General features: G+C 43.3%; 1 protein-coding gene across 1 annotated transcript in view; it reads left to right on the top strand.

Annotated features, from left to right (window-relative positions):
* LOC117871226 overlaps window positions 1–22,249 on the top strand; it is a 120,883-nt gene that overhangs the window by 41,258 nt on the left and 57,376 nt on the right. Inside the window, exons 7-9 of the mRNA XM_034758977.1 lie at window positions 11,512–11,674; window positions 14,762–14,845; window positions 19,612–19,757. Coding sequence (XP_034614868.1) covers window positions 11,512–11,674; window positions 14,762–14,845; window positions 19,612–19,757 — 393 coding nt within the window. The remainder of the gene's footprint in view (window positions 1–11,511; window positions 11,675–14,761; window positions 14,846–19,611; window positions 19,758–22,249) is intronic.

Raw genomic sequence — 22,249 nt, 5'->3', positions numbered from 1 at the left:
TCCCTACCTCGTCCCTCTCAGATTTTGGAAGGCATTTCAGATTCTTAAATTTTGGGCTGAGTGCTGTATCTATCTTTAGAAACAGGGCTTTGTAGCGGAGCAGCTCCGGAGCAGTGGAGCTGCAGGTTTTTGCCTGGAGCTGGAGCGGAGCCGGAGCACAGCTCCAAAGCCCTGTTTAGAAATCTCACATTGGTACCTTCTTTACATTTTGTGAAATCTGCGGAGAAAGTGTTCTTAAAATGAACAACATGTGCTGGGTCATCATCCCAGAGTGCTATAACATGAATATGGCAGAATGTGGGTAAAACAGAGCAGGGGATATGCAATTCGCCCCCAAGGAGTTCAGTCACAAATTTAATTAATGCATTATTTTTTTAACAAGTGTCATCAGCATGGAAGCATGTCCTCTGTAATGGTGGCCAAAGCATAAAGGGGCATATGAATGTTTAGCATATCTGGCACATAAATACCTTGCAATGCTGGCTACAAAAGTGCCATGCAAATGCCTGTTCTCACTTTCTGGTGACATTGTAAACAAGAAGAGGGCAGCATTATCTCCAGTAAATGTAAACAAACTTGTTTGTCTTAGCAATTGGCTGAACAAGAAATAGAACTGAGTAGACTTGTAGCCTCTGACATTTTACGTTATTTTGTTTTTGAGTGCAGTTATGTAACAAAAAAAATCTACATTTGTAGGTTGCATTTTCAGGACAAAGAGATTGCATTACAGTACTTGTATGAGATGAATTGAAAAATACTATTTCTTCTGTTTATCGTTTTTACAGTGCAAATATTTGTAATCAAAATATACACTATATGGTGAGCTGAGCTGAGCGGGCTTCATGCTTGCCGTGGTATGTTGTCTGCACAGGTAACCCAGGTAACCCAGGTAAAAAGGAGTGAATCGATTGTCTGCCGTTGTTCTGACAGAGGGGGAGGGGTCTGATGACATGTACCCAGAACCCCCCGTGACACTGTTTTTGCATCATCAGGCATTGGGATCTCAACCCAGAATTCCAATTGGCGGCGGAGACTGCGGGAACTGTGGGATAGCTACCCACAGTGCAACGCTCCGGAAGTCGACGCTAGCCTCGGTACTGTGGACACGGTCCGCCGACTTAATGCACTTAGAGCATTTTATGTGGGGACACACACAATCGACTGTATAAAACCGATTTCTATAAAACCAGCTTCTATAAATTTGACCTAATTTCGTAGTGTAGACATACCCTCAGTGACTTGCCCAAGGTCACATAGCCAGCCTATGGTGGAGGAGGAAATTAAACCTGGATCTCAAGTCCCAGTTTAGTGCTTTAACCACTAGACCATCCTACCTCTCATCCAGCCTTTCCTCCTTCTGAGTCTGTAGGGTGCACTTGAGTCATATTTGTCGGCTTAACTCCACAACCATGAGAGCTAGAAACTTTGGGTTCTTTATGGGGCTGTCAATTAATCACAGTTAACTCACATGATTAACTCGAAAAATTAATTGTGATTTAAGAAATTATTCATGATTAATCGCAGTTTTAATTGCACTGTGAAACAAGAGACTACCAATTTAAATTTATTAAATATTTTGGATCTTTTTCTACATTTTCATATATATCTTGTATTCTATGTTGTAATTGAAATGAGGAAATTGACATGGACATAGACCTCTCATAAAGTACAGGCCCCAGCAATGTTCAAATCATGGTGTTACTGGGGGAGGTTCATGGCGTGGAACGCCGATTCTGGGCCCAGGAAACAAGCACAGACTGGTGGGACCGCATCATGTTGCAGGTGTGGGACGATTCCCAGTGGCTGCGAAACTTTTGCATGCGTAAGGGCACTTTCATGGAACTTTGTGACTTGCTTTCCCCTGCCCCGAAGCGCCAGAATACCAGGATGAGATCAGCCCTCGCAGTTGAGAAGTGAGTGGCGATAGCCCTGTGGAAGCTTGCAACGCCAGACAGCTACCGGTCAGTCGGGAATCAATTTGGAGTGGGCAAATCTAGGTGGGGGCTGCTGTGATCCAAGTAGCCAACGCCATCAAAGACCTGCTGATATCAAGGGTAGTGACTCTGGGAAACGTGCAGGTCATAGTGGATGGCTTTGCTCCAATGGGATTCCCAAACTGTGGTGGGGCGATAGACGGAACCCATATCCCTATCTTGTCACCGGAGCACCAAGCCACCGAGTACATAAATCGCAAGGGGTACTTTTCAATGCTGCTGCAAGCCCTGGTGGATCACAAGGGACATTTCACTAACATCAACGTGGGATGGCCGGGAAAGGTACATGATGCTCGCGTCTTCAGGAACTCTAGTCTGTTTCAAAAGCTGGAGGAAGGGACTTTCTTCCCGGACCAGAAAATAACAGTTGGGGATGTTGAAATGCCTATCGTTATCCTTGGGGACCTAGCCTACCCCTTAATGCCATGGCTCATGAAGCCGTACACAGGCAGCCTGCACAGGAATCAGGACCTGTTCAACTATACGCTGAGCAACTGCCGAATGGTGGTGGAATGTGCATTTGGACGTTTAAAAGCGCGCTGGCGCAGTTTACTGATTCAGATAGACCTCAGCGAAGCCAATATTCCAATTGTTATTGTTGCTTGCTGTGCGCTCCACAATATCTGTGAGAGTAAGGGGGAGACATTTATGGCGGGGTGGGAGGTTGAGGCAAATCGCCTGGCCGCTGATTACGCGCAGCCAGACACCAGGGCAGTTAGAAGAGTACGGCAGGGCACGGTGAGCATCAGAGAAGCTTTGAAAACGAGTTTTGTGACTGGCCAGGCTACGGTGTGAAACTTCTGTTTGTTTCTCCTTGATGAACCCTCCCCCTCACCCCCGGTTCACTCTACTTCCCTGTAAGCTAACCATCCTCCCCTCCCCCCTTTGAGCACCGCTTGCAGAGGCAATAAAGTCATTGTTACTTCACATTCATGCATTCTTTATTAATTCATCACACAACTAGGGGGATAACTGCCAAGGTAGCCCGGGAGGGGTGCAGGAGGAGAGAAGCGCCGGGTGGGGTGGGGGAGGAGGGAAGGACAAGGACACACTGCAGTTTAAAACTTTAAAATTTTAAAACTTTAACTCTTATTGAAGGCCAGCCTTCTGATGCTTGGGCAATCATCTGGGGTGGAGTGGCTGGGTGGCCGGAGGCCCCCCCACCGTGTTCTTGGGCGTCTGGGTGAGGAGGCTATGGAACTTGGGGAGGAGGGCTGTTGGTTACACAGGGGCTGTAGCGGCGGTCTCTGCTCCTGCTGCCTTTCCTGCAGCTCAACCATATGCTGGAGCATATCAGTTTGATGCATCAGCAGCTGGAGCATCAACTCTTGCCTTCTGTCAGCAAGCTGATGCCACCTATCCTCTTCAGCCCGCCACTCTCCTCTCGTTCATATTGTGCTTTTTTGCACTCTGACATTGACTGCCTCCATGCATTCTGCTGTGCTCTGTCAGCGTGGGAGGGCATTTGGAGCTCCGAGAACATATCATCCCGAGTCCACTGTTTTCTCCTTCTAATCTTCACTAGCCTCTGTGAAGGAGAAACATTTGCAGCTGGTGGAGGAGAAGAGAGAGGTGGTTAAAAAAGACACATTTTAGAGAACAATGGGTACACTCTTTCACGTTAAATTTTGCTGTTCACATTACACAGCACATGTGCTTTCGTTACAAGGTCGCATTTTTCCTCTTATATTGAGGGCCTGCCAGTTTGGTGTGAGAGATCACTCATGCAGTGCCAGGCAACAGATTTCGGCTTGCAGGCAGCCATGGTAAGCCACAGTCTTTTGGCTTTTTTAACCTTTTTAACATGTGGGAATGGTTTCAAACAGTAGCGCCCTCATTTCCCATACCAAGCACCCATTGGGTTGGCCATTTAAAATGGGTTTGCAATGTAAAAGGAGGGGCTGCGGTTTCCGGGTTAACATGCAGCACAAACCCAACTACCCCACACACACCCAATTCTCTGGGATGATCACTTCACCCCTCCCCCCTACCACGTGGCTAACAGCGGGAAACATTTCTTTTCAGCCAAGCAGGAATGGGCACCTCTGAATGTCCCCTTAATAAAATCACCCCATTTCAACCAGGTGACCATGAATGATATCACTCTCCTGAGGATAACAAAGGGAGATAAGGAATGGATGTTGTCTGCATGCCAGCAAACACCGGGACCATATGCTGCTATGCTTTGTTATGCAATGATTCCAGACTACGTGCTACTGGCCTGGCGTGGTAAAGTGTCCTACCATGGCGGATGGGATAAGGCAGCCCTCCCCAGAAACCTTTTGCAAAGGCTTTGGGAGTACATGAAGGAGAGCTTTCTGGAGATGTCCCTGGAGGATTTCCACTCCATCCCCATACACGTTAACAGACTTTTCCAGTAGCTGTACTGGCCGCGATTGCCAGGGTAAATTAATCATTAAACATGCTTGCTTTTAAACCATGTGTAATATTTACAAAGGTACACTCACCAGAGGTCCCTTGTGTGCCCTCAGGGTCTGGGAGCATGCCTTGGGTGAGTTCGGGGGTTACTGGTTCCAGGTCCAGGGTGATAAACATATCCTGGCTGTTGGGGAAACCGGTTTCTCCGCTTCCTTACTGTGAGCTATCTTCATTGTCTTCCTCATCATCTTCCTCATACCCCAAACCCGCTTCCCTGTTGCATGATTCTCCATTGATGGAGTCAAAGCACACGGTTGGGGTAGTAGTGGCTGCACCCCTTAGCATGGCATGCAGCTCCGCGTAGAAGTGGCATGTTTGCGACTCTGCCCCAGACCTTCCATTTGCCTTTCTGGCTTTGTGGTAGGCTTGCCTGAGCTCCTTAATTTTCACACGGCACTGCTGTGCGTCCCTGTTATGGCCTCTGTCCTTCATGGCCTTTGAGACTTTTTCTAATATTTTGCCATTTCGTTTACTGCTACGGAGTTCAGCTAGCACTGATTCATCTCCTCATATGGCGAGCAGATCCCGTACCTCCCGTTTTGTCCATGCTGGAGCTCTTTTGCAATCCTGGGACTCCATCATGGTTACCTGTGCTGATGAGCTCTGCGTGGTCACCTGTGTTCTCCACGCTGGGCAAACAGGAAATGAAATTCAAAAGTTCGCGGGGCTTTTCCTGTCTACCTGGTCAGTGCATCTGAGTTGAGAGTGCTGTCCAGAGCGGTCACAATGAAGTACTGTGGGATAGCTCTTGGAGGCCAATAACGTCGAATTCCGTCCACACTACCCCAAATCCGACCCGCAAAGGCCGATTTTAGCGCTAATCCCCTCGTCGGAGGTGGAGTAAAGAAACCAGTTTAAAGGGCCCTTTAAGTTGAAAAAAAGGGCTTCGTCGTGTGGACGTGTCCAGACTTAATTCGATTTAGCACTGCTAAATTCGACCTAAACTCGTAGTGTAGACCAGGCCTGAGTCACTATACCTTAGTTCCCCATCTGTAATGGTGATGTTAGCATGGCCCCCGGTGTTGTGAATACAAAACATTTTAGCTTGTGAGGTGCTCACATACTGTGTTGATGGGAGGGTGGGGGGCATCTATATCCGTTGGATAGAATTAGCAATAAGTCCCTAATTATTATTTTTTAAGGTCTCACAATTTTCAAGCCAATCTCACGATTTTTCTGGGGCCTGGCTCATGATTTTTGAATACTCGGGATTAATAATACTGCAATTTGGAACCCACTTCAAGTCAGTACCTGTCTTTCTAAAAGACCCACAGCACAAACCGCCTCCTGTGGAGAATTTCCTCTTTTTTATTTCATTATATTTTTCATTATAAAATGTGTCAGCCCTTCGTCATTTGCTCATTTATGGGCCTAAAAGTGACTACTTAATATTTTGTCATTAAATGTTGTGCCGTCTTTCCTCCATAGATATTGTTTCTTTTTTTCTTATTTGTCACTCCAGTGAAGCAGAGTGGACTGAGCTATTTAGCCATATAATAAAGTAACAATGAATGAGGCAAGAGGAGTGCTGCACTGGTGCTATTATTTCAACAAAATCCATTTAGTGATTGCTTTCTCTTTTGGAGAGCTTTGAGCTATTATTTCAGAAAATGACACTGTGAATATAATTGCTTTGATTCAGAGCACTGGAATCTTACAGGTAACAAATTACCCTGCCCCCCAGTGAATAATAATTCAATTATTCAGTGGGCTTATAACAGTTCGAAATAGCCTATTCTCATTTCACAAACATCATATTTACTGCTGGAAATAAACCGTTTCTGCAAAGTGAAATATTGGATCTATATATCTTAGCTCCTGTAAGCTTACAAATGGATGAACACATAACTACATGCCTTGGTATTTTTAATAATAGAGGGACTGCACAGATGCTGAGATGCTTGGTAGTCCATTTCCTTGATTCATATGTAGTCTGCTTATTTACTACCTGGTGCTGTTGTTTAGATCGAGATTTTAAAATTAAACTCAAGAAGTGATTTTTCATCTAGCAAACCAGGTTCTAATCTCAATTGCACCACCATCCAGGCAGATCAACTGAGGACACTGGAATTACACCTAACTCAGGGTGATGAATTGTTGTTATTAATGGTTCCCAATCCTGCTGGAAAGGCGTAACGAGTGGGGTTCCGCAGGGGTCTGTTTTGGGACCGGCTCTGTTCAATATCTTCATCAACGACTTAGATATTGGCATAGAAAGTACGCTTATTAAGTTTGCGGATGATACCAAACTGGGAGGGATTGCAACTACTTTGGAGGACAGGGTCATAATTCAAAATGATCTGGACAAATTGGAGAAATGGGCTGAGGTAAACAGGATGAAGTTTAACAAAGACAAATGCAAAGTGCTCCACTTAGGAAGGAAAAATCAATTTCACACATACAGAATGGGAAAAGACTGTCTAGGAAGGAGTACGGCAGAAAGGGATCTAGGGGTTATAGTGGACCACAAGCTAAATATGAGTCAACAGTGTGATGCTGTTGCAAAAAAAGCAAACATGATTCTGGGATGCATTAACAGGTGTGTTGTGAGCAAGACATGAGAAGTCATTCTTCCGCTCTACTCTGCTCTGGTTAGGCCTCAGCTGGAGTATTGTGTCCAGTTCTGGGCGCCGCATTTTAAAAAAGATGTCGAGAAATTGGAAAGGGTCCAAAGAAGAGCAGCAAGAATGATTAAAGGTCTTGAGAACATGACCTATGAAGGAAGGCTGAAAGAACTGGGTTTGTTTAGTTTGGAAAAGAGAAGACTGAGAGGGGACATGATAGCAGTTTTCAGGTATCTAAAAGGGTGTCATAAGGAGGAGGGAGAGAACTTGTTCACCTTAGCCTCTAAGGATAGAACCAGAAACAATGGGTTTAAACTGCAGCAAGGGAGGTCTAGGTTGGACATTAGGAAAAAGTTCCTAACTGTCAGGGTGGTTAAACACTGGAACAAATTGCCTAGGGAGGTTGTGGAATCTCCGTCTCTGGAGATATTTAAGAGTAGGTTAGATAAATGTCTATCAGGGATGGTCTAGACAGTATTTGGTCCTGCCATGCGGGCAGGGGACTGGACTCGATGACCTCTCGAGGTCCCTTCCAGTCCTATAATCTATGAATCTATGAATCTATGAATTACACCAGTGAAACTGGATTCAGAATCTTGCCAAGTAGCTAAGGAAACATCAACTGGGCATGAACCTCCTCTCACTTACCCTGGTATAAATCAGGGGTTAACACCATTTAAGTCAATATAGCACAAAACTGGTATAAGTGAGGGGAGAATTCGATCCAGTGGGATGAAAGTTCAGCTCAAAATTGGACATTCAGGGTAACATTTTCAAAGATATTTTAGGTGCCTAAAGATGCAGATGGGGATTTAGGGCTAGAGCCACAAAAGATTTTAGGTGCCCAGTTACCACTTCAAGAACTTAAGTCCAAAATTTAGATCCTCAAAACCCCTGTTCAGGTGTCACCTAACTCTGTAGGTGTCTAAAGTTTCTAGATTTCCTAAGTTTTCACTGGTAAATCCTCCATGGCACCTAAATTTATGCCAGTGGGCCAGAGGTGCTGTCTTTCTCAGTTGCGGGGGGATGCTCAACCCCTGCTCTGCCCCAGGTCCTGCCCCCACTCCATCCCTTCCCCCAAATCCGCCAACCCACCCCATTCCGCTCCTCCTGCAAGTACATTCTGTCCTCAATCCTCCCCCTCACACCCCAGTAACTCCTGCACGATGCTGAACACCTGATCCACGGCAGGCTGGAGGTGCTGGGATGGAGGGGGAGGAGCTGATCGGCAGGGCTGCCAGAGGGCGGGAGGTGCCAAGGGGAGGGGGAGGAGCTGATCGGGGGGGCTGCCAGTGGGTGCTGAGCACCCAATATTTTTTTTCAGCTTGGTGGTGTAACAACTTGAACAGAAGAGACCAAGACTCACCCCAGAATAGCCTATAGGCCAGTGGCTAGGGGTGCTCACTGAGGAGGTGGGAGTCCTTGGTTCAAGTCCCTGCTCCAAATCAGGGAGAGTGGGTATTTGAGCCTGTCTCTCTAATCTCCTGGGTGAGTGCTCTGACTACGGGGCTATAAAGTATAAGGCAGGACACATCCGTCTCCACGCTTTTTGTGAGAAAGGATTGACCTGGCTTAGGCGTCTAACTCCATGATAAGGTTCACAGCTGTGAATCCCGAGTGGAGTTAGGTGCATGACTCCCTCTGAGGAAGGGAGCTTAGGCCACAACCCTCTTCTCAGCATTTCCTATTGGCTAGCTTAGGTGGCTCCCTGCTCAGCTTACTGGCTTTTGTGAAACTCTTTCTTAGGTGCTTGACTCTCCCCAGGCATTGTATAGGGAGCCTGGGCACCTAACTCAGGGTGATGAATTCCACTAGGAGGCAGGGTGCCTAAAAGTTAGACTCAGCATCGCAATGCCTAACAGAGGCACCGACTTTACAATGTGCCGGGGCGTGCTCGACCTCTGCTCTGCCCCATCCCCGTCCCGCCTCTTCCCACCCCGTCCCCCGAGCACGCCCCGTCCCCTTTGCAGATCCAGCCTCTAATAGGACTTTCAAAAGTGCCTAGGCTCCTAACTCCCATAGGAGTTAAGGCACCTAAATGCCTTAAAAAAATCTGGCCTGAAGTATTAAATCACTTTTGAAAATTGGACTTATGCTCCTAAATCACTTAGGTATGCTTGCTTTTGAAAACATTAGTCTTGTGATGCTGACACCAGTACAGTATATAACTTTATAACTTGCAGTAACAGAGCCCCACACTAGGAAAGTTTACTTCCATTGGTACCAAAGACTTGCATTAACTGGCCACAAGAGATAACTACAATAAGGCTAGGGATGAATGCCTTTAAGGGCAGATGAGAAAAAAAATGAAAAAAAGGAGGAAATTAAGCTCTATATCTACAAGTTTGATATCAAAAGACTCAATTTTGCTCTCCAATATTCAGAGACACATCTCCATAAGTCTCAGAAAATCCACTCGAGCATGTGCATGCACAAGCATAATAGATTTTTCTAGGTATGTGGAAATACAAGCCCACGTGCTATCGAGTTGAATCAAGCCCCAAAAGTTTTTGACCTGATTTTCAGAGGAAATGAGCTCCCACTGACATCAGCAACAGTTGTGCTGCTCATCAGCTCTGAAAAACAGGCCATTTAATTTCTAATACTCCCATCATGATACTAATACTTTGTTAGACACTAATTTTCAGGCAAGGCGCTCTACAAATCTTAATGAAATCCCACAACTGAAGTATAAAATAGGTAATTTTATCCCCATTTTACAAAGGGGTAAACTGAGGTCCAGAGAAGTCACTTGTAGCTTATTGCCACGTGGCTAGTTGGTTGCAGAGAAGGGACTAGAGAACCCGGAAGTTCTAATCCCTATCCCCTTTGCTAGGGCCTGTTTTAAATCAATGGGACTATTCATGTGCTTAAAGTTAAGCACGAGGGTAAATCTTTTCAGAATTGGTGTCTATTCTTGTACTAAGAGCTATGATATGTCCTGTTGTTTTAATTCCCTGCTTATTGTAGATACATTTAACCAGTATATTCACCGCTGAATCAAGTCCTGATTCCATTAAAGTTTATGGCAAAACTCCCATTTGAATTCAGTCTATGTATAGAAACTTGCAGATGTTAGTGTATATATATTTATATATATATATATTCACACACACAGTTTTATGGACTTATCCTCAACCAGCATAAAACAGGGCATTTAACTGTGACAATACCTGTTACAGAGCCTGCAAGGTTTGCCAGGATGATAAAGCAGTATGTGACAGTCATTCTTATCAGCTTTTCCTCATGATCAAAGAAAATAACCCTCTGATTGGTGTGATGGAGATGACCTAAATTCCACTTCTAGTGAGAACTGTCAGGTCTCACGCAAATGGATCTAGGATTTAGAATTAAGTATTTATAAAGACACCTTACCTGACAGCATATTGTACATTTAACTGCATTCTAAATATTTCCTTTCACAGCGAAGAGTGGGCTTTTGATCCCTTGTAACCGAGAAGATGAATTTAGAGCAGAACACCTGTACTCCAAATGAAAATTCAAAAATGAGTATATTATAACCAAATACAAATAAATTCTGCTGGAGACCTTAAAATCACAACTCTCTGCCTTTTCCGAGCCATTATGGGGGTTTAAGGTGTATTGCAGATCAATACTGTAATAGCTCCGTTTGTATTTCAAACAGGTCTGTTTTTAAAAAGAAGCATAAAGATTTAACTGCCATTTAAACTATATTAATTTTATACCTGCCAATCATGGAGAAAAATGGAATGTGACGAGGGACTAGAGTTGTATTTTGCACTGCATGTTTCATATACAACAAATCAGGAGGCATATCGGGGGTAAAAGAAGATTTAAAAGAAATACATTAATACATAAAATGGTGGCCCTTATCCTGAGCTCCTTTTTCAGACAAAACTCCTGTTGGTGTCACCCAATGATCTGCCTGTCTTTCTTCTATCTAGCTATTTATTACACGCTCTAGGCTTTTAACAAGCATAGGTTGGAATTTTCAGAGGAATCTAAAGGAGTTATTTGGGGTAAGATTTTCAAAGGTCCCAACTGACTTAGGAGCCTAATTCCACTTGAATTTTAATGAGACTTAGGATCCTAAGTCCAGATCCTCAAAGATCTTTTTGTGTCTAACTCCCATGGAATTAGGTACCTAAACACCTGTGAGGATCTGGGCCCTAGGTGCCTCAATTATTTAGGAAATTGGACTTAGGGCCTAAGTCACTTAGAAGATTTTGAAAATTTTACCCAAGGATGCTCAAATCCCACTGAATTTCAATGGGATTTGGGTACCTAACTCCCTTAGTCTCCTTTGAAAATCCCATACTTAATGTATAAACAATAGAATTCCTATTGTCATAATAATAATGTAATGGTATGATAGGCATCCCAAGGTGCCCCATAAATGCCACCATAACAATAATAACCACAATCACCCTTTGGCCCTCAACCCAAGTGCTTAACAACAACAAAAAAAGAAATATGTTTGCTTGGATACAGATATATTGTTTGTTTGTTTGTTTGTTTTTTCAATTGCTCAGTTTCGGGCCTGGAAGAGTGGTCATCAGGCAAGGCCATATCCCGCAGAATTTCTATTTGATTCTCTCAGGCACAGCTGTGGTCACCAAGGTGGCTGTCAACAAACAGACAGGAGAGCTTTATGCCAACACGGTTGCCTTTCTGAAGAAAGGGAAATATTTTGGGGTACATCAGTACTTTCTTGCTTGTTTGCTTTTACCCAATGTTGCAGTTGTATACAGAAGAACCCTTCACATGTACAAAGTCTGATATAAAGCTCACTGAAACCAGTGGAAAGAATCCCACTGACTCAAGATGGCTTTGGATCAGACTGAAAAGAAAGTTATTTTTTCAAGAATAACTTCAGTATGGTACTATGATCTCAGATCTTACTGGAAGCTCCAGATCTGGGGCTGGTGCATAGAATAGATCAGAGGTGGCCAACCTGTGGCTCCGGAGCCACATGCGGCTCTTCAGAGGTTAATATGTGGCTCCTTGTATAGGCACAGACTCCAGGTGCCAACTTTCCAATGTGCCGGGAAGTGCTCAACCCCTGGCTCTGCCACAGGCCCTGCCCCCTCCCCTGAGCCTGCCGTGCCCTGACTCCTCTCCGCTCCCCGCCAGATCCTCCTGCATGCCATGAAACAGCTGATCAGGAGGTGCGGGGATGGAGGGGGAGGTGCTGATTGGCGGGGCTGGCGGTCCTAGAAGGCCCTGGGAGTGGGGTGGGGAGCTGATGGGGGGCTGCTGATGTATTACTGTGGCTCTTTGGCAATGTACATTGGTAAATTCTGGCTCCTTCTCGGGCTCAGGTTGGCCGCCCCTGGAATAAATGAAAGAGGAGAGTGTATTTGCATTGGCCAAGATCTAATGGGTAGAAGTTGAAGTTAAACAAATTCAGGCCGGAATGCATACATTTTTGAATGGTGAGGGGAATTAGGCATTAGAACAATTTACCAAGGGTGGCGATGGAGTCTCCATCACTGGTAACTTTTAAATTGAGCTTAAATGTTTTTCTAAAAGGTGTTCTCTAGTTCAAACAGGAATTAATTCAGGGAAGTCCTATTCCCTGTGTTGTACAGGAACTCAGACTTGATGATCACAAGTCCGGCCTTAGAATCTATGAACCTCTCACGTTGCTCCAGACATCCCCTACCTACATTTACTTCATTATAGTATACCACATTAGGGTTCTGTTTAAAGGCTGTTGAAAGCAATGCCCACAATGAGAAAACAGGGAAATCTGCAGATTTTTTCAGAGGTACATTCACTGTGCTGAACCCAGAGATCCATTCAATGTATTGAATTGAGATGGTTGAAAATTTTCTGCCAAAACTAAATGAAATTTTTTTGAGGAAAGTGTCTGCTTTCCTTGCCAATGTCTGACTTTTTGGTCAGAATGTGGAAACCCAATTTCTTTTTGTTTTTAACCAAAAATGTTCAGTGATGGTTCCGGAAAACCAAAAAAAAAAAATTGGTTTTCAGGTTTTTGGCAACAAATTCTTGTTTGTTTTCATCAAAATTTTCAGCAGGAAAAAAGAACCCATTTTCCGACTGGCTGTAGTATTAAAATCTGAATGTTTTGATTTCCCTTGCCAGTTGTACCTCTGTTGGATACACACAATATAACAAATTATTATTGATAGTTCTGCTGTCATTTATACCCCTATTAAGCTGTTGATTTAGAAGGGATTGCATGAATATTATTAAGAGCAGAATCTGGTCTAATGTCATCCAGAAAAACTTTTAAAACTTTTCCATTAGTATGCAAAAGAAATATGAAATTAACATTACATCTGGACCCTCAGTGGCCCCGAGTTTCATCTAGAGATTGAAAATTTCCAAAAAGAAATAAATTCTGTATTTATTTTCTGTTCTTATGGCAGTTTTTAAGGAAGTGTATAGATTTTTGAAATTCAGGAGAATTTGGATGTGGGGCCTGTCACAATCAGAGGAATTCAATAGTAGGATCCTTTTTTCCTTCTCTCCAGTGTTTGGGGGACCAGAAAGTCATCTTTTCTGTGCCTCCATTCCTACTTTTATTGTGGCGGGCTTAGCATTGTGTGCAACACTGTAATCTTCCTCTCTTCGGAGCTATGTAAATAATTAACAAGAAAAATGTTCCTGTCTCCCTTGTGTTCAAGAGAAAGAAAAGGTCCAGAGGCACAATGCTACTGAACTTTCTAGATGCACAGATTTTAAGATCAGAAGGGACCATTATAAAACTGTGCAAGTTCTAAATACAGGAGTCCCTAAATTCATCTCCATTACTTCTGACTACTCAGAAGCGATAGTACTGGAAGTCCCAGAAAACCACTCTAGCGCTCCTGAATGGCATTCCAGAGTGCTCTGGCATGACTCAAGTCCTGCATTAAAATTATCTTGTCTGACCTCCTGCATAACACAGGCTATAGAATTTCACCATCTGATTCCGGTAGCTAGCCTAACAATGTTTGGTTGAACTGAAGCATACCCTTTAGAAAGACACCCAATCTTGATGAAAAGACTTCAAGAGATAGAGAATTTACCATATCCCTTGGCAATCTGTTCCAGTGGTTAATTCCCCTCAAAGAAAGATTATTCAAAGGACTAGTGAGATTTAGGCCTAAAATCAGGTAGAGTCAGTAGGGTGCCTACCAGTGTACATAGCGTCAATGCCTGGGGTCCTTTTGCATCATATTCTGCTCAGAAAGTACATTTGTGGGGGTTATGCATTCCTTTGCAGGGCAATAACTTTGAACCCTGAGTATCACTGGTAACAGCTGAGGGTTCAGCTTTGGTCCCGAATTCCACAAAATTCACCCTTCATGGGCTGCAGGTCAGGAAACTTTTATTTTTGAATTATTCCCTCAAAATGCAAAGTCTGATGTGACCTTAAGTTTGGTGCTGCGACTACTTCACCAAAATATGCTAAAGAGGATCTTGCTAAGGGCAGCTCATAGACATAAAGCATTTAAACTCAAATAGTCCTACCAGGGAACTGCAGAAACTGATTTGACCTCAGAAGAGCAATCTTCACTGTTGAAGAAAACCCCTCTGGGTTCAGCACATGTATTACACTATTATTTCTCACAGAGTTCTGGGCTGTTTGCTTCTGATAGTCTATAGATTTCAGTTTGGCAGCACCCTGCAGCTCTGACTGGCTTGTTAGCCATGATTTATCCCACTAATATAGACATAGAAATATTCTTTTATTTTATCTTATATTTTAAAAAGGCGTTTTTATAGGCACTCTCTTTAATAATTCAGATGTATTGTTTATCCTCTTTTTAGGATGTTGCCATCTTGACGGGCGCTAGGAGAAACGCCACAGTTATCTGTCATGATACTGTTTCCCTGTTGGCTGTTTCTAGACAGGTGAGTTTCTTACTCAGGTGAGATACCATGTTTAATTGTGATCATTTTATTTTATTTTGCCAGGGGCCCAGTTCTGCAGGGTACTGAGCTCCCACAACTGCTTCATCTGGAGTTGAGGGTGGTTTAGAGCCTTGCAAGAGCATGTGGTACCTTGCAAGTTCAGTGAGCAGCTGATTGTTCTCTCACTCATAGTGCAATTAGGGGGGATGACTCCAGGCCCTTACCTGCTCACGGGAGTAGGCTTTGCTCCTATGAATAGACCCATTGACGGCAGTGGCACTAGCTTAGTAAAATTGTGAAAAATCACTTGGGGACAAACCTTGCCACTTTTATTCATGTGGAATATTATCTATCTCCACAAATAGCTCCACTGAAATCAGTAGAGTACAGTACTTCCTCCTGGTAGTAAGTAAAAGAGAAGAACCTGGCTCTTCATTTTTTTGTTTGATGAGCCATGGCATCAAGGCATTCAGGACCTGATTCTGATCTCACCTGAGATGGTCTAAATCAGGAGTGACTACCCTCAAGTCAACAGAGTTAAACTGATGTAAATGAGAGGAGAGTCAGACCCTCGATCTCCAGCTGTGCCTGGCTAATTTGAGGGGGGAAGCAACCCCAGCAGTTGGGAATGTATAAATGGAAAGGAAGGAAGCTTTGGGATTTGAGTGGAGAGCGTGAAGGAAGGTGGAAGTAGGCAGCACTGGTGGCTGTGAGTACTGCTCCTTTCCCTAGAAGCAGGTAGGGAAGCTGGCTAAGGAATGTAAAGATATGTACATAACATTACAGGCTGTGTCCTGCTGAAAGAATATAATAAAGCATGGTGGTGGTGAAGGACACCTGGGATCAAGGTCTGCAAGGACTCTCCAGAGACCACCAATTCTGTGGACCCAGTTCTAAGAGTCACTTCTGCAGTTGTTGTCCCCCCCGCCACCAATGTAGAGATACCCTGTAAATAAATATCATTTTGGGGAAATTGGCCTACTGAGATTAAAAATGCTTTGTCTGATTCCATGTTTTATTTTTCCTTGAGCGCTCACATCTGCATATCTTTAGAGATGCACATGCTAATTTTCATAGAATGCTAACAACTCCAGCACTCACCTGGCCCATTCTGCAGTGCTGTACGTGGGGTGAGGGGAGAGAGAAAACCATTTTTCCTGACCACCTGGGGTGTTTATTATTGTTGTATTTGTACAGGTTACTCATATGGGTAGTGGTTTTCAGGACTCATCCAAAGCCCACTGAAGTCAATGTGAGTGCAGGGCCTGGGGCGGGTCTGTGATGGATCCCATCACTTTTGCTACCCCTTGTCCTCATTACCCCTCCCCCATTCACTCCACAATTCCTCCTCCTCCCCCATTGCTACAGGGAGAGGAAATGGTCTGGCATCCCCTGCTACTGCCTACACATATCGCAGGCAGCACCTCCACATGCTGTTCTCTCATTGGGCATACAGTACAGCCAAGCAAAGTGACAAAGTGTGTGGTCCTCTAGTCTTCATACATTAGCATGGCTGTGCCATAGTATTTGATCAGCCAAATTACAGGCAATTAATCATATGTAAGTATACAACCCTAGAGAGAAAAATAACGTGTCATTATTCTCCTTCAGTAAACAAAAGTTACCTGTTACATTCAAAGGGACCCTGGTATTGTATTTTCAGACTCACTATTCTCAGAAGGTGGCCAGGCAGAGCCGTAACTCATATTAGCCAGTAATGAGGATAGCCCTAAGGTTTACACTGAAAATTTCACAGAGGCAGCAGCTTACACTATGATTAAAACAGACTGTTGGGATAAAACATCCACTTCAGCAGGTTTATATCCATTTCTGTCTCTGGAAGTGATTTCTAGGGTGAGTTCTTTGTAATTTCCAGTAATGCTGTAGGAATGGGGAAGATTGATACTGCCTCAGACTCTAGTTCAGTTCATTTTTTTTCCAGTGTGGATTCCTGTTAGGAATGTTCATGTGCAGTGTAATAAACCTTGCCCGCACCTCTACCAGTTAGGTCTTTGTGCATATATTTTCGCCAACAGCTGCCCTACATTAGCAGACTCATTGGCCGCATGTCCACTAATGCAAGCGATCTCTCAGTTAAACTCTCCAGTCCCAACTTTTTACTCCTTCCTCCAACAAGACTGAGGATTGCTGAGGAGGCAGCACCAAATCCTTGGACTTTCCAGTGGCTAGGAGACTTAGGAAGCTAAAGGAGATTTCTGTTACCTCTCTCTCTCTCTGTAGATTTGCTACTATTAACTGTAACTGTCTGCCTTTAGTTTGATAGGCCAGCCTCCACCTGCGTTCTCATGTTGTTATGGATACTTTAATTATAGACCATTTCTGTGATTCCTTCCGCAATATTTATAAACATAGCTCCAAAATGTGACCTAATAATTTATAAACATAGCTCCTTTTGAAAAGGTCATTTTTTTCCTCTGCTCCGCGTTGACATTTATGGTAGTGTCCATTTACCAACCATTATCACACAGTCATCACAGATATCTCCTTTAAAGTAAAGCGGAAAACCAAGGGACTCGGGCATCTCTATGTGATCAGCATTGGTAAACACTGATTTGTTTTGAACAGCAGCCAATATACCTATTTTCCCCTTTAGATTATTTTAATAAACATCTTATTTCTAATGAAGAATTAATTCCAACATATTTACAGCTACAGAGGCCAATTTTTTCTGGTCTATTACCCTTATCCCTCCACTCTTTACTATTGGTACTACTTCCAGATTTCCTCTAGTCTTCTGGTAGCGTCTCTGATTTTAATGACTTGTGGATCTATGCCAGAGAATATGCTGACTCCTAGCTTAGCATCCGTTAGCAAATCCCATCAGGTCCTGGAGATGCTGATTTGATGTTTGTTCCTCTAATAAGCTTTGTACCTTGGACGGGATCCTGGCCTTCTATTCCCTGAGCAATAGTTGTTGCCTTCTGCTCTGCCTGATCGGTTATTCTAATGTCGCTTGTGACTAGAACACACCAGAAAGGTGGTGATTTTTCTTTTGGGTTCATAGGGATTACCCTTGATCCAGCCAGGCCATTGCTCTGTCCCCAGCTGTGGTCAGTTCAAAAACACCTATCCAGTTAATCACCTATGAAATGATATGTCTGGAGAAGGTAAATTCCTTATTGAAGGAGATTTAATTACACCTATTTTAGCACATGTAACTGCAACTCTTATTATCAGTCATAAAAAGTATACACTCTTAAAAAACTCAGCCACAGTATTTGACTCTGTGGCCCCCTGCTACAAGGGATTATTTACCTTTCAGATACTCTAATTTTACCAGACATTGATTTCATGGTTTGGCCCCCTGTTCTCATTTTATGGGACAGGGTGAAGAGAGGGATAGCTTGATCCGTTTCCTTTATACCCTAGTGTTAGCAAGTCATCCGACTTTTGCTTCAGGGCTCAGCATGCCAACCCTTTTTCAGAAGCCAACCTCATGTCCCCACCAAATGTGACCTAATTCGAACCCACCCCTGTTCATTTCTACTGCCTCTGAAGGGCCTTATTTCCATGATTGGCAGTTTCTGGGTGGGCAGGTTCTCTTACTGTCACCTAGTGAGGAATTCTTATCTCGTCCTTGCCAATCCTTACCTCCCACACTCAGTACGGTAAGGAAGAGATGAGAGATGGTAAAAGAACCTGTTCTATCCAGGAAAGCTGCTGAATTGTCATTGGTGCACTATTGCTCCTGGGGATATGGAATGAGTAGATTCTGATGGTATATAGATGTGTATACACATACACATAGGCATCATTCTTATCAATACACTTTTTTTAACCGTTGGCTGCTCTTTAACACATTTTCTCTCTAATCCAAATAATTTCAACCTATAGTATTTCAAGAGGCATCTATTTCTTTTCTTTCCCCATCATACATTATCATTCATCTTAAATACATATTAAAGTAAGAGTATTACAGACCTACAATATTTTCTTTACCACATTCCTCACTGTGGGCTAGTGTATGACTTGGATTACATGCCCATGCAAAGGAGTAAAAGGAAGGAAAACTCACCTTTATACTCCGACATGGTCTACCTAAGTCTTCAGTCAAACCGCGAGTAAACTGGGCAAATTTTCTGCTAACTCCCTCTGTGGAGCAGATAGAGGTAGTGAATGAATGGGGAATGAGCAGACCCTTGTGGCCACTTTTCCTTGCTTACTGGCCAGAGTAGCTGAGCTGGTGCAGGGATGCTGTAATTTGCACCTGGTATAGGCCAGTAGTAAACTGTTACCTGCAGTAGTAAGTTACTACCTGCTAGGAGCAAGGAGGAGTGGTATTTCAGTGCTGTGTCCAAGTCAGAACGCCTCCTAGGGGGCTGCTTAGGGTTGTGTCTAATGTAGCCATGTCATGTTAAAGCAGTGGTTCTCAAAGCCGGTCCGCCGCTTGTTCAGGGAAAGCCCCTGGTGGGCCGGGCTGGTTTGTTTACCTGCCGCATCCGCAGGTTCAGCCGATCGCGGCTCCCACTGGCTGTGGTTCGCCGCTCCAGGCCAATGGGAGCTGTGGGAAGGGCGGCCAGCCCATCCCTCGGCCCGCACCACTTCCTGCAGCCCCCACAGGCCTGGAGTGGCGAACCGCAGCCAGTGGGAGCTGCGATCGGCCGAACCTGCAGATGCAGCAGGTAAACAAACCGGCCCGGCCCGCCAAGGGCTTTCCCTGAAGAAGTGGTGGACCGGCTTTGAGAAGCACTGTCTTATGTGATCATTGTTTTTAGCATTTTAAAAAGTCTCCTTTTTCTTCATAGGAGTTTTTAAACATATTTCTGAACAGGGAATCTGGCGAGGGACCAGATTTCATGAATTTCCTGCGCAAAATTGAACTGCTTTCAGGATGGCCTGTTGAAAAGCTGCCTTACAATAACCCCAGAATTTGTGCTTTCACCTTCTTCAGGTAAGTTGCTGCTGGAACCATAACAAATGAAACAGACTGATGCCAGAAAGCTACCAAGCTGGGATTTTGAGGCTGTCACCATTGTCTTTTTGGGATCTTACATGCATCTATGAAACCTTAATTCACGAAGGGCCCAATCCAAAGTCCATTGGAGTCAATGGAAGGCCTCCCATTTACCTCAATAAAATTTAGTATATATTTATTACTGTTGACTAACGTAATAAGAAAACAAAAAGAAAAACAAGCTAAATTGGCAATGATCAGCTGAGCTAGTCAGTAAATAGATTCCATCCTCTCCCACCCCCCATGGGAAACTGATGAACTAATTGTTTTAATCTAAAATTTTCATTGAAAATTTTTGACTTTTCAGGGGGAGCAAAATTGTTTCAGAAATGCTACCATGTGGTGCCTCATAGGAGTTGTAGTGTTGACACCTCATGCTCCTATTCCTCTCTATCGGCTGATCTCCCTGGCTGGATTACAGCTCCCATGATGTGCCATATCTCCCATCTTGCTGAACTGTTGGCAGGAAGTAACCAAACTACAGTTCCCATGAGGCACCATGGCTCTGAATCAACAATTTCACCTGTTCAGTTTTTCAGTCAAAACTCAAAAAGGGAAACAGACATGAAAAAATTATTTTGTTGAAAAATATTTCAATGGACAATTTTGAACAGATGCATAGTTGAGGCATAGAACGTTTTAAGGAGAACAGGTGGAAGGTTTCCCCCCATATTATTTGTTAGGTGAGAGGAATTTTTTTTTTTTTTTTTTGGTAGTTCTACCCTATGGAAACCACAAGAGAAAGATCCAGTTCTAAATTTCCCTAAAGTTTGATGGGGATTGGCTGGACCATGTCTAATTTTATTCAATTACTTCTCATGTTTTATTTACTATATTGTGTAGAATGGATGAATAAGAGGGGAAGTATATAAAATGAATGATCAGTAACAGATCGAGAGCTTCTGTTTTGTCTGCCTCACAACATAAGAACAAAGGTACATTCAATTAAATTAAAAGAGGCAAATTCAAAACTGACCAGAGGAATTACTTTTTCCACACAGTGCACAATTAGCCTGTGGAACTCATTACCACCAGAAGTAATTGAGGATAAGAATTTACCAAGATTCAAAAAGTGATTGAGCATTTACATGGATAACAAGAATATCCAGAGTTATCATAATAATGCTAACATAAATGCTGGAAAGGATATTAAACCTCATGCCTAAAGGCTTAAGCCAATCTCTAACTATTAGAAACCAGGATGAGACCTAATATAGGGGACAGATTATCCCACATCTGCCTACTGTGGGATTCTTACTTCCTCATAAGCACTTGGTGCTGGCCACTGTCAGAGAGAACATACTGGACCAGATGGACCGTGTCTCTGATCCAGTATGGCAATTCTTATGTTCCCATGAGAAGGTTCTGACAGCAAAGAATAAACTCTTTGACATTGTGTGCTTTCCTTCCTGCTTTCAGTTAAACACCAAGAATAAAAAGACTTATTTCAGAATAAGATCAGTAGACACGGTAGCAGAATCTTACTTTTTTTGAGCTTTTGGTCTTTTTCTCTTCTTTTATATATATTTCTGAAGCCCATAAATGCAGCTTTTAAAAACCAACTTTAGCTGATCTTGCTATTGGCAAAGGGATAACTAAGAGGCAGATTTTTTATTAGTATTTGTAGAAAGTTTATGGATAAATGTCAGACCTATTTATTTTTCTGCTTTTAAAATGTTATTGAAATATAGTTTGAACATACAGCCCTAGTAATATTTTTCCATTTCTGTCAGTTTCAGTACTTCGTATAAATTTCCCCCAATGTTCTATTTAGCACATCTGTCCCCCACTGGGTTCTCTTCTAAAGCAGCTCTGAGATGCACCTCTTTGCCCCACTGACTCATTCTTGGATTCCTAGCCAATTGGTAGTCGTGAGAGGAACAAGATGTTGGGTCTTTCTTTATCATATCTTGATTATCTCAACTGGAGCCATGTAAAGTGCCCAGATGATAATAAATAACAGAATCATGAAGAGCAAACCACCCCATTCTTTCCCACATCTTACCAGCCCCAGTCCCTTACCAAGTGGTCATATCATATGACTGGGGATCAGACTTTTGGACTCACTTTCTCTGCTACCATTTGTGTGATCTTGGCCAAGTTGCCATGTCTCAGTTTCCCCAATTATAAAGTGAACATTGGATGAACTTTTTCCTAGCACACAAAGTTGTTTTGAAGAGTAATTAATGCATCATGTCTATAGAATTGCAGAGTATTATTGATTGTCATCATAGCCACCTTCCTACCACCCAAAAAGCTTTTGGAGGATGTGTCTTCCTTCAAAATGCATGAAATGCAACCTACCACATAGACGCTGTTGTTATAAAGTGCTCCTCAAACATATATTCAAAAACCAACATATATCCTAGCCTGACCAATAATTCAGCACCCCAGCAGCATACAAAGGGATCAATCCTGCTTCCACTGGA

Source organism: Trachemys scripta, chromosome 1, assembly GCF_013100865.1.
Source record: "Trachemys scripta elegans isolate TJP31775 chromosome 1, CAS_Tse_1.0, whole genome shotgun sequence".
Classification (NCBI taxonomy): domain Eukaryota; kingdom Metazoa; phylum Chordata; order Testudines; family Emydidae; genus Trachemys; species Trachemys scripta.
This window is presented reverse-complemented; position numbering and strand designations above follow the sequence as displayed.